Source organism: Schistocerca nitens, chromosome 4 (assembly GCF_023898315.1).
Source record: "Schistocerca nitens isolate TAMUIC-IGC-003100 chromosome 4, iqSchNite1.1, whole genome shotgun sequence".
NCBI lineage: Eukaryota > Metazoa > Arthropoda > Insecta > Orthoptera > Acrididae > Schistocerca > Schistocerca nitens.
The window spans coordinates 528220860-528234230 of NC_064617.1; the positions used below are offsets into that span (position 1 = coordinate 528220860).

General features: G+C 36.8%; 1 protein-coding gene across 1 annotated transcript in view; it reads right to left on the reverse strand.

Moving 5' to 3' along the window:
• Positions 1-13371, reverse strand: part of LOC126251303 (protein kinase C-binding protein NELL1-like) — a 364874-nt gene that overhangs the window by 293882 nt on the left and 57621 nt on the right. The window contains exon 3 of the mRNA XM_049951630.1: positions 7080-7356. Within this exon, the coding sequence (XP_049807587.1) occupies positions 7080-7356 (277 nt within the window). The remainder of the gene's footprint in view (positions 1-7079; positions 7357-13371) is intronic.

Sequence of the window (13371 nt, forward strand, 5' to 3'; positions counted from 1 at the left end):
CACTAAATCGTCATCACTAATTATGTGAAACAACTTCATCACTAATTACACGAAACATCGCTCAATAAGCTAGTCATTTTTTGCAGTTTGTTTTGCTCATTATGCAAATTGTGCATTATGGGAGGATCTCATTAGATGAGGTTTCACTGCATTTATCTACATGATAACATTATTTTTCCATTAAGTAATCCTTTAGAAGTTTTGTGTATGTCTTTTGCTCATGCTGTCTTGTACACTCTTGGGAAGATGCTTTACCAAATTGCACACCTGAGTATCAAGGAACTATTTCAGCAGTGCTCAGTCTGTGAAGTAAGCTTCTCAGGTGTCTTTTATTTCTTGTCTCACATATATGGGCATTTTTATTTTTTACTAGTACTGTATTGCCTTTTCTTAATGAAATTATTGTTTTGTACACGTACAGTGATGGAAAAGTCAATATTTTTAGATTGCAGAAAAAATTATTTTTATATTACTGCTGAAGTTACCCCAAATGGAAATTTCATACCATAAGTAAGGTTCAAACAGTGCATGGTACACTGTATGTAGGATTTTTTTGTTATCATAATGTGCAAGCTGTTCCATAACAAATATTATGGTGCTTAATTTGCAAGAGACATTGTCTAATGTTGTCTCCATTGGAGCTTATTGTCAACTGTAATTCCCAAAACCTTTAAAGAGGTAACTTCTTCCAATCTTGTTTCATCTATGAATTTTATGAACATATCTATGTGATTTTCCTTTTCACTATTTGTGAACACCATGAACATATTCTTTTTTTTTTAAGATTTATAGTTATGTCACTCCATATGAGCCACTGTACTGTGTTATTTGTTGCCATAAATGCACTTCTCTCCAGTGTTTCCAGGTTTTATTCTACATTAACTAATGCCACATTATAAGCATACAGTAGTTTTGATCCTTCTCACAGACTTTGATATTGCTGACAAAGAGGCTGAATAGAAGCGGGCCAAGTACAGATTCCTGACATATACCATTAGACTTCACTTCAAAATTCCTCAAATGCTTCCTCCACAGCAGTCTTTGCATTCATTTTTATTCCCATTCAGCTTTTGGTTGTCAACAAGTTTGGTGCCTCTTTTGGATATCTATCTCCCTTTGCACTTTCTGTCACTAAACTATGGACTTATTTCCCACCCTTTAACATTTCTCATTACACAGGATTTGCGTTTGGGTAATTGTTCATATATGTTTACACAGCCATAACCAATGAAGCAGTAACAAGCTTGTGGCCATTTGTGCCATCCTTTTAAATAACTTAGTTAATATGTCTGAACCTGTCTATAGTTATGAGATCAAAGATATTATTGTTCTCAGCTAATAGAGTAATTATTTTCTGAACATAATTAATTGAAACATATTTAGTACTATTTTTTTCTCTGGCACTACACAACTCAAAAAATAACTTACTAACAACTGTTGTTACCTGCTATTACCATGCCATGACTAGAAAAATTTAATGACGTATTGTTCAAATTTTCTCTCGATGTTCCAGCAGTTGACATTTGACTGAGATGGTTAATATAAACAACAACTTACAGATGACATTTTTATTTTTACTTTCACCCAAATTAATTTAAATTTAGAATTGACATTTAGCTCATTATACAAGCATTTCAGCTGCAATAAAAGAAAGCTTCCTTCATCTGCACCCAGTCTTTGTATCAAATACATATGCAACTGGGGAACGGGGATTTAGCTGCTTGTTAGTTTTTGTCTTTGCCATCACTCTGCTCCAAGTGGTATGTAATATTACCACTATTAATAACATAGTAATTTTGTGACAAACTCAAAAAGTGAACAAAACACCATCATGGCAAAAAGGTACTTCATTGTGACATTGGTTTTCCATTCTAAAGGGACAGGAATAAGCAAATATGTGAAGAGAAGTGAAGAGAATATTTTAACCGTATTAGTTATAAAAAGTTGTGGTGTAAAAAAAATATCCACACACTTAGTTTGATTATTCAAAATTTTATACAGAAAAGCATGATGGGGCAGCTAGTAGATGTATACCAAGAGAAAGAAACTTTCTGAACAACACATGGTTACATTAATTTGATTTCTACTTTTAGTTACATTCTTATATTTCTTTAACTATGGGTGTACTGTCATGGATGAAATGCAACTTTTACATGGAATGTATGTTCCAATATGGCGGCAAGTGTACACGTAACTTTAAACCGCTCTGCAGTTTTTGAGGACTTAATTTCAATCAAGTGTATTGTTTGTGACGAAATAGTGCTAAATGGAATTAGAATATGCGTGTTTAAACATAAATGGTGCCATTCACACTGCTATGCTCAAGAAGATTTACAAATACAGTGTAAATGTGACATAGAGTGTAACGGCCGCGAGATCGAGAGTGAAAAGTGCTACGCGGGAATAGAAGACAGCGTGCATGACGAACTTCAAAAAGAACTTGACATTATAAAAAAATATATAAAAACAATGGAAAATTTGGTACTAACCATATGGGAACTGTCTGAATCGTCAAGGCAACAAGATCTCATTAATGCTAGCCATAAAATTCGTTGGTCTGCACAACCAAATGTACAAAGTGTAAACTGTACAACTGTAACTAGAAATATGAACGAACTGATCACTCAAAAAGACACAAGTGAATTAAACGCAAGAAAAGAAAGTGTTAATAGTGCATCTATGGATTAAAATATGAACAAACTATCCACTCAAAAATATACAAGTGGATTAAACGGAGAAAAACACAAGGTAAATATTCGTAAAGAAAAAAAAGTAAACAACCCCGTTATGCATAAGCAAGGACACAAGCAACAGACATATATTTTTGCAGATAGTCATGGGAGAGGAGTTACGGAAATTATGAGAAGAAATCACCCAGACCTTAATGTAACAGGCATCATCAAACCAGGCGCGCCATTACGCGAAATTCTGAAAAACAGTGACAACATATTAACGACGGGTAACAGCTGCATCATAATAGGAGGCGCAAATGATGTTTACTGTAATGAAACTTCGCATGCAACGAGAATCCTAAAGGAAACAATCAAAAGGATGCCTCGAGTGCATTTCTACATTGTTAGTATCCCCAGGAGACACGATCTGATGGAAAATTCGTGCGTAAACATCGAGATTGTTACAGCAAACAGGCTATTTGAGAAAATATGTAGAGGTTTCCAGAATATGACTTTCGTAGAGATAAACAGTGTTCACAGACATGGTTCACAAGACATGGTCTCCACATGAACGTAAAAGGGAAAAAGATTATTACTGCCGAAATACTTAAATTTATTAATGAGTCATCTGTAATGGAAGTGTCTCCAATCCCAATTCCGCCAAAACAAGAGTTGTCTGTAACAGTGGGACCATCATTATCTGCAGCAGAGCTACAACAAACACCAGTAGCAGCAGCAAAGGCTCAGATATTCTCAGCAGCAGTGTCAGATAAAACAATAGCAGCAGAATCACCACAATCATCAGCAGAGCTGTCGTCATCAGCAACAGCATCCAGAACAGCAGACCCCATAATACTACCTCAAGGCAATGAAAATGCATGTGAGGAAAACATACAAAGGTCATTAGCAGTGCCAGCAGCTAACAAAGAAGGGCAGTCACCAAGTCGGGGAGCACGGGAGCCACCAGCAACAGCAACCACACAGAAGAGGTACCTGAGGCCTGGGAGAGCAACAGCAGAAGCAGCTTCCAATCAAGACAGATGCTTGAGAACTAGGAGACCTGCTACACTAAGTGAGGATTTTTTATGGTACCGAGTAAGCAGAAAGAGAACATGGAAAAAGATGTAAGTAAAACTGTCCATCTTAAATACCAGTGCGACAATAGTGAGAGGAATATAAACACCGGACAAAGATACGATCCAGGTTTAATGACACAAACTGAAAAAAAAAACACTGCATAGTACCAGAAGCAAAGGGAGCAAGTGAAGGGCTTAGTATATTACAGGAAGGGGAACTATTACATTCAAAGCCAACTGTTAGAATACTTCACCAAAATGTTCAATACATAAACAATAAAACAGAGGAACTAGAGGTAATATTACAGGAGTATAGGCCAAACATTCTAGTAGTTACAGAACATGGGCTAAAAGAAAATCACATAGGAATGTACAACTTGAAGAATTATGTGAAAGTAGCCAGTTTTTGCAGAACTTCCTATAAAGGTGGTGGGGTTGCCATTTTTTCTAACTATAAATCAACTAAAGCCATAAATATAACAAAATATGCTACAGAATTGAGCTTTGAAGCTACAGCACTGGAAACTAAAATTGCTGGGAATTTATATTGTGTATTAGGTTTGTACCGATCACCAAATGGTATAATTAAAACCTTCTTTGAACAGCTGGAAGATATAATCCAACACCTCTCAATAACATATGCTTATTTGATCATTATAGGAGATCTGAACATAGACACGAGTAAAAATACAGACAATACTAAGACCCTACTGGACATATTGTGCATATACAATCTAAAAATAAAAACAGATAAACCAACCAGAGTAACAAAGCATAGTGAAACTATTATTGATCATGTAATAACAAATATTCCTACATGCTATTGTGACACACAGGTAATAAACTCCACATTAGCAGACCATTTTGCAATCATGATAGACATAAATATAAAGACTAGTGATTCAGTGCAGAAGATATGGGAGATGAGAAGACAGAACTACCCACATAACATAAATCTGCTAAAAAAGATGTTAGAGGCAGAAAACTGGGAAACAATATATGCAGCTAAAGATGCAAACACCGAATGGAACCAATTTTATTCTTTATTCAATTATTATTATGATGTTACATGTCCTGTTAGTAAAAGGCTTGTCAAACAGCAACAAAAAAAGAAAAGCTGGGTGACTGGAGAAGTAATCCATGCCAGAAATAATCTGAGAATGTATTATGACCTCTCCAAACAAAAAAATACTGAGGCCTACAACACACTGTATAAAATAAAAAAGAAAGAGTACTGTAGTTTTATCAGAGAAACTAAAGCATCATTCATCAGGATGTCTATAGATAAGGGAAAGAACTACTCAAAAGGTTTGTGGTCGTTCATTAATGAAGAGAGAGGAAAAGTAACAAATCGGGCAGAGGACATCTGCCCACTGATGAGCGGAAAAAGCAACGCAAACCCTCTCGAAGTAGCCAATACTTTTAACAGACATTATATTACTGTAGCAGACGAATTAATAAGTCAAAATAAAACAAATGCAGTAAGTAAATTGTTAAACCCCCACATACAAATCATACTATAGTTTTCACACCTACAACAGATGCAGAAGTGTCAAACCTAATAAAACAACTTAAAATTAAACATTCATCTGGCTTGGATGGTGTCACATCACATCTCATAAAGGAATGCAGGGAATGTATATTAAAACCATTGACACACATGCTGAATGCTGCGATAGAAGAAGGTATATTTCCAGATTCACTGAAAGTAAGTAAAGTGAAGCCAATATTTAAGAAAGGGAACAGGGATGAATTAGGAAATTACAGGCCAATATCATTGATCTCAACATTTGCTAAAATCTATGAAATGATAATAAAGAATAGAATTGTAAGTTTAATAACTAAGTACAGTATACTGCATTCATCACAACATGGTTTCAGAGAAGGGAAGTCAACAAAAACAGCATCAACAGATATAATTGAGCACATTCTTAATTTACTTGACAGGCAACAAAAGACCTGTGGGATTTTTATGGACCTATCTAAGGCATTTGATTGTGTGAACCACTCAAAATTAATGATGAAATTATATCAGTATGGAATTAGAGGAAAATGCTATGACATACTTAAATCATACATTACAAATAGGAAACAATGCACATAAATCAGACATACTAGTGGGGGAAATATAACAAACTACAGATCAGAATTACAAACAGTTAAACACGGTGTGCCGCAAGGGTCTGTGCTTGGGCCAATACTATTTATACTCTACGTAAATGACTTCCCTAGCTATATAAATCAGAAACTTATAATGTATGCTGATGACACAACAATCATTTGCACAGCTGACACAAAAGAGGAGCTTGAGAAGGAAGCACTCCTGACTATTGAAAATGCAAATAAATATTTAACACAAAACAACCTGTTTATGAATCAGTCTAAAACAATGAATGTAGTATTTCAGACCAAGCATAGTGAAAATTATAATATAAATGTTAATATACATGGAAAGACTATTAAAGAAGTAACCAGCACAAATTTTCTAGGAACTATAATAGACAAACATTTGGCATGGGGGGAGCACATAGATGCACTGTGTAAAAAGATAAACAAACAGATCTTCATCATGCATAAAACAGCTAAGACAGTGGATAATTAAGTCCTCAGATCAATGTATTATGGACTTGTCTTCCCACATTTGTCTTATTCAGTTCATATATGGGGAAATGCACAAGCATGATAAACACCTCCTAAATAAAGATGTACACAAACACGGTACAAGAGGAAATGAAAATTACTACATGATAAACAGAAATCTAAAACTGGCTATGACTGCCCCAGAAGAAGTAGGCAAAAGGTTTTTTAGTAAACTCCCCAAAATCATTAAAAAAGAAACAGATCTAAAATGTTTTAAAAATCATTTGAAACTATATCTCACAGAGAAATGTATATACAGTTTGAGTGAATACTAAGATGGTGTTGAAATACATCATTACTGAAATGTACCTTTAAAATTATCATTTCTGTATGTTGTTTGGATTTGTGTGTACATATAATGTGAAACATGTAAAACCTTTGTATGATTATGGACTATTTCTGTTTAATTATTTGTTTCATTTATATATAATGAAATCAAGTTTAATGTTAATAGGCTATTGTATGACACACCCAATACTCTCATCTGGATTTTCAGCTGGAGTCCATGGGCAAAGAATAAATAAATAAATAAATAAATATGTAGTGTACACACACTCGGAGGTCAAACACAACTGAAATAAGAAAATAACTGATTCATGTGTCCTTCTGCCAGGTATATCCAGAATATTGCATTGAAACATTTCAAAACTGTAATTGTTGGTTTCAGGATACAACTATCATGAATACACACCTTAAAGAAGGAATGCTTGCTGTTCCTCTGACCAACCCATAGTGATAACTGTGGTGCAGTAAAATTACGATCAGGCATCCGAATTAACCGACGATAAAGTATTTGGCAATCAACTAGGAGTTCAACTTGAGCACCTGATACTGAAAGAGCCACTTTATGCCATGTATTGTCTGCCAGTCTGTATGGAAATACCTCCACATGGATGGTTGCATCATACTGAGCTGTGTAGTGTAAACGAATTTCATCTTTCCTACCACTTGACTGCAGCTCCAAATACCTGAAACAAAATGAACAGATCTCTCATACTAAATTGTTACTGACCCACCTAAAAAAACTGTACTTCCTGCAAAAACAGTCCTAATCCAGAAGCCAAAAAAATGAAGAGAGGAAATACAAATATTATTTTGGATCTGGAAAGTATAAAGCAAAACATGAAATTCTCAGATGCAATAAATGAAAGAGTTCAAAAGCAGACAGGGCAACAGGAGATGATACATGAAATTTACCTTACATGCTACAAAGAAATAATCCTGAAACTATTTTGCAACCAGGAGCGCCCTTTCTTCATAAAAACAAGTGGGATAAAAATTTAACTTCAGTACCTATATGACAGCTAATACTAATCCAAAATGCTACAATGTGATGAGAATATTGATAAAATAAAATGAGCCACACAACAGACTATGAAGTGCTTGTTCTTAACCTCAGTGTCACAACTAATTATCAGTGTAAATGCACTAAAACACACACACACACACTAACAAGCTCTCTCTCTCTTTTGTATTGCTCTCTATCAAACTACCTTCTGTTAAACTTCAACCTCACAATGGAAATGTAGAAAGATGGCCTAGTTTTTGGGAACAATTCTACTTGTCCAATGACAACAGTGTATTACTTCCAACACTGAATATCTATGGTTTTCTTTGAGGAAAATCTGTCAAGATTGATAGGAGCTGTTACTGCATGGAATACCTACAATAGCAAACTTTATGAGGAAATGAAGAAAATGTAATCAAATGTATAGGGAAGCAGTTAATGCACTGTAGATGTACACCTTGATTATCTGGCAGTGTTAAGGTCAGAAATGCTGGAAACACTAAACTGTTAATTTCTGGAGGGGCACCATCACACTCAAGCACCATACATCTATGAAAAGATGTCAAAACAAATAAAAAAGATATCACTCAAAGGAATCTACAGGAAGTGCCACCATTGGGTCATTAAAACAGAATATAGAATATCAGAAAGAGATAAAGTGAAATTCATGTGCTTCATGGGTGAAGAAGTTATAATTACTCTTATTCCACAGAAAATAATAGAGAATTTTTATATTCCCCTCACCCCACCTTATTCCATAACTTTATTCTCAGTTCTGTACAGTAAGGCTTCAGACAAATTCAATGGAAGCCAAGAACCTACAAAGGCACAAATAATGTAATAGAATCATATGGTATGTCTAGAGATGCTTACACTTAATGGATTTGGATTTACAGTAAAGTGACCTGCAAGCAAGAATGCATCAAAATATTAAAGTGAGTTGATCGTTTTACATATCTCAAGCAAGGTCATGATGCAAGAAAAAACAGCAAGAAGAGCAATGTCTAATGTTCAAGATGCAAGTAAAGTCTCCTCTTTAACAATACAGCTCCTTTCATTCCATTTTATCAGCAAGTTGCCACCTCTTCTGTCAGTATGACTGTTACAATTCCAGAAAATCTGATTTACTTGCAAGTTTGGATCATAAATCTGAGGGGCACTGTGTTCTAGATTATGGAAATTGATCTAGTTTCAGTTTCAAGTTCTTTACTGATGAGCTGAGTTTAAATAATATAGAACACTGCATTTAATGTTGAGTGCCTTTAATGTGTCAACCTCAGCTTCAGTAATGAATCCAAACAGCGATGTTGAAGACATTCCTATTGATATGCTTATCACAATATAGTAAGCACTTATTGATTTCAGTTATGTCATCCATCACACAAATGCTTCCCATGAGATTGGATTCTTAGCAGGAGCAAGTCAGGTACCATTAAATCATATTAGTCTGTATATAGAAGTATCATCATACAACACTTCAAGATGTTACTGGAATCTGGAAATGTAGGACATCACAGGAGCAAGTCATGTACCATGAAATCATATTAGTCTGTATATAGAAGTGTCATCATACAACACTCCAAGATGTTACTGGAATCTGGAAATGTAGGACATTACAGATGACCAAATAAGAGTATTTGAACCCAAAAACTTTATCTTACTGTGAGATTTCTCATCCTTCTCCTGTATCTAGAAGCATGGTTTCATCTCTGAGAAGACCAAATGTCATATTGTCTAAATATTTTCATAGAGTATTATAAGGATTTTTTTCACTACAAAAAATTAATTAACGAGTGCAGTTTTGTCCATAAAAGGCAAATGACAGATCACATTAAGAAGGAACACATGGTGGTTACCCTTCTTGAAAATACATAAAGTGAAATATTTTACCCATTACACATTGCAGGGAAGGAAGAAAAGCAACAACTCAGTAACAGAAAGACTGTATTCAATGATTCATCACATGTGAATAATGTGCACTTACTGACTGACTCAATAGAAATAGAGGTTTAATCTACTTCCTGAAGTTCTTTCACAGTTACTGGGATTCTGTTTGTATACACCAACATTAGCTGCAAACATTAGTCATGTGTTCATAACATTAATCCTACTCAGGAAGGACAAAGACTTCAAGACATCACATTTAGTAAACAGTGGTCACACATTTGCTAAACAGCTATACCTCAGTACTGAAAAGCAGTATGTACAATTTCACCTGCCAACCTTTCAGACTTACCTACAATCCATTTCTTTCCTTAACTATGTTTTCTTGCCATAGGAGCTCCACGTGTTGAAGAAAATGTGCACACAAACAATTATCAGAAGAAGCTGGGAAAGACAACATTGTCATTAATTTGTATTGTGAACTTGCAACACTCAGAGGGTATATCAGCTAAGTGAAGTGAACCATAAATGTTTTTCAAGAGGTGCCACAACAGAAAAATTCCAGCATACTAATATAAGATTTTACACACCTGCTTGGTTACCAAATTATCACACCCAATTAGCACAACTGTATTGATGAAGTATCCTTTGGAGTCATTCTGTGTTGCCTACAAGACCTTGGGAAGCTGAAACCAGTCATGCTTCCTACAATAAAAAGAAAAATGCAACTGGCGCTGGCATTTTATTCAAAACCAATACCATAGTTGCAGAACCTGCATCGAGATGCTCCATAAGCTGGACAAGAAATTAAAGTGCCCTTTGTTATTTTGACGAGAAATCTTACCACCATATCTTCATGGTATAACCAATAGCCCTTGTTTTAGAAGTTACGTGGCATGGTAGCTACTACAAATTGCTGTAAATAAGTTGATGGATACTTCCCTTCAAACAGCAGTTCATGAAAGAAAAAAGAACTTCCAGCGAATTGAGTGGATCAAACTTTGGTGAAGTATGTACAAAATTTGAGTTGTCCAACAATAATATTTTTCAGTCAAACTGCACACTGTAATGACCCAATTTCAGTCATGGTAAAAATGGTTGTGTCATATCTGGCTTTATACCTTCCTTCTATAGTGACATAAAGCCATAAAGATGCATTTTTTTTCTTTTTGTACATTTTTTGTAAGTAATTTTTGTTGTTAAAATGAGTTTATTATGGAGAAATCAAGGATGTGCAAGACAAAATGGTGCATAGTTCCACATAACATGATGACATCTAATGGAAAGATGACAAAACCAGGAATTGCAGCTCAAACTTAATAGAGCAGTAAGAGGACAACCACAAAACAATATACATATATATAGTTTTGTGGTTGTATATACACACATCAAAACACTTTTTGCATCCCCCAGTTCCCAGAACCCCTGAAGACAGACGTTGTCTGTGGATATTGTATCACATATACAATCCTTTCAACTGTTCAGAGATGTCACTAAACCTGCTCAAAGATGTATACAACCATACATGAGCAGCACCTTTTAGACGGAGGAGATCTGACAGCTGATCAGTTCCAGTCACTCCACCAGGAAGGAGGTACACGGCTTGTGTTGTCTGTAGTTCAACCATGCCTAGAAGGTCAATACCATGGTTTGATCACATCCACATTGTTACTTTGAGCCAGGAAGGACTCTCAACAAGGGAAGTGTCGAGGCATCTTGGAGTGAACCAAAGTGATGTTGTTTGGGCATGAATGAGATACAGAGAGACAGAAACTGTCAATGACATGCCTTGCTCAGGCTGCCCAACTGCAGTGGATGACTGCTACCTACAGATTATGGCTCAGAGGAACCCTGACAGCTATGCCACCACTCTGAATGATGCTTTTCATGCAGCCACAGGACTTCATGTTACAACTCAAACACTGCGCATTAGGCTGCATGATGTGCAACTTCACTCCCGACGTCCATGGCAAGGTCCATCTTTGCAACCATGACACCATGCAGTGCAGTACAGATGAGCCCAACATGTCGAATGGACCGCTCAGGATTGGCATCACATTCTCTTCACCGATGAATGTCGCATATGCCTTCAACCAGACAATCATCGGAGACATGTTTGGAGGCAACCCGGGCAGGCTGAACACCTTAAACACACTGTCCGACGAATGCAGCAAGGTGGATGTTCCCTCCTGTTTTGGGTGTCATTATGTAGGGCCAACATATGCCAATGGTGGTGCTGGAAGGTACCCTGTGCGATATGTGAATGCCATCCTCTAACCAATGGTGCAACCATTTTGGCAGTACATTGGCAAGGCATTCATCTTCATGGACAATAATTCGCACCCCCATCATGCACATCATGTGAATGACTTCCTTCAGGATACTGACATTGCTCAACTAGAGTGGCCAACATGTTTTCCAGATAAGAACACTATCGAACATGCCTACGATAGATTGAAAAGAGCTGTTTATGGACGACGTGACCCACCAACTACTCTGACGGATCTACACCGAATCGCCATTGAGGAGTGGGGCAATCTGGACCAACAGTGCCTTGATGAACTTGTGGATAGTGTGCCACGAGGAACATAAGCATGCATCAATGCAAGAGGATGTGTTACTGGGTATCAGAGATACTGCTGTGTACAGCAATCTAGACCACCACCTCTGAAGGTCTTGTTATATGGTGGTACAACATGCAATGTGTGGTTTTCATGAGCAATAAAAAGTGCATAAATGATGTTTATGTTGATCTTTATTGTGTTGAACCTGCTCTTGTCGGCGTAGTGCAGTAACTCAATGTGGTATGGACTCAACAAGTCACTGAAAGTCGCCTGCAGAAATATTGAGCCATGCTGCCTCTATAGCTGTCTGTAATTGCAAAAGTGTTGCCAGGGTAGTATTTTATGGATGAACTGACCTCTCAATTATGTCCAATTAATGTCCAATAGGATTCATATTGGATGATCTTGGTGGCCAGATAAGTTGCTTGAATTGTCCAGAATGTTCTTCAAACCAATGGTGAACAACTGCGGCTTGGTGAGGTGACACACTGCCATCCACAAATATTCCTTCATTGTCTGGGAACATGAAGTCCATGAATGGCTGCAAATGGTCTCCATGTGGCCATAGCCATTTCCAGCCAATGATCAGTTCAGGTGGACCAGAGGACATAGCCCATTCCATGTAAACACATCCCACACCATTATGGAGCTACCACCAGGTTTCACAGTGCCTTGACAGTTTTGGTCTGTGGCTTCATGGAGTGAGCCACATTCAAACCCTACCAACTAAAATCAGGACTCACCTGACCAGGCCACAATTTTCCTGTCATCTAGGGTCCACCTGACACAATTATGAGCTCAGGAGATGTGCTGCAGACAATGCTGTAATTTTAGCAAAGGCTCTCACATCAGCAGTGTGCTGCCATAGCCCATTAATGCCAAATTTCACTGTACTGTCCTAATGGATACATTTGTCATATGTCCCACATTGATTTCTGTGGTTATTTCATACTGTTTTGCTTGCTGTTAGTACTGACAACTCTATGCAAATGCTCTCTGTCATTATGTGAAGCTTCTCAACTGCTGCATTGTCCCTGGTGAGAGGTAATGCCTCAACTTTGGTATTCTCAGCACATTCTTGACACTGTGGATCTTGAAATCTTGAATTCCCTAATGATTTCTGAAATGGAATGTCCCTTGCATCCAGCTCCAACTACCATTCCACATTCAAAGTCTGTTGATTCCCAACTTGCAGCCATAATCATGTCACACACCTTTTCACCTGAATCACTTGAGTCCAAATGACT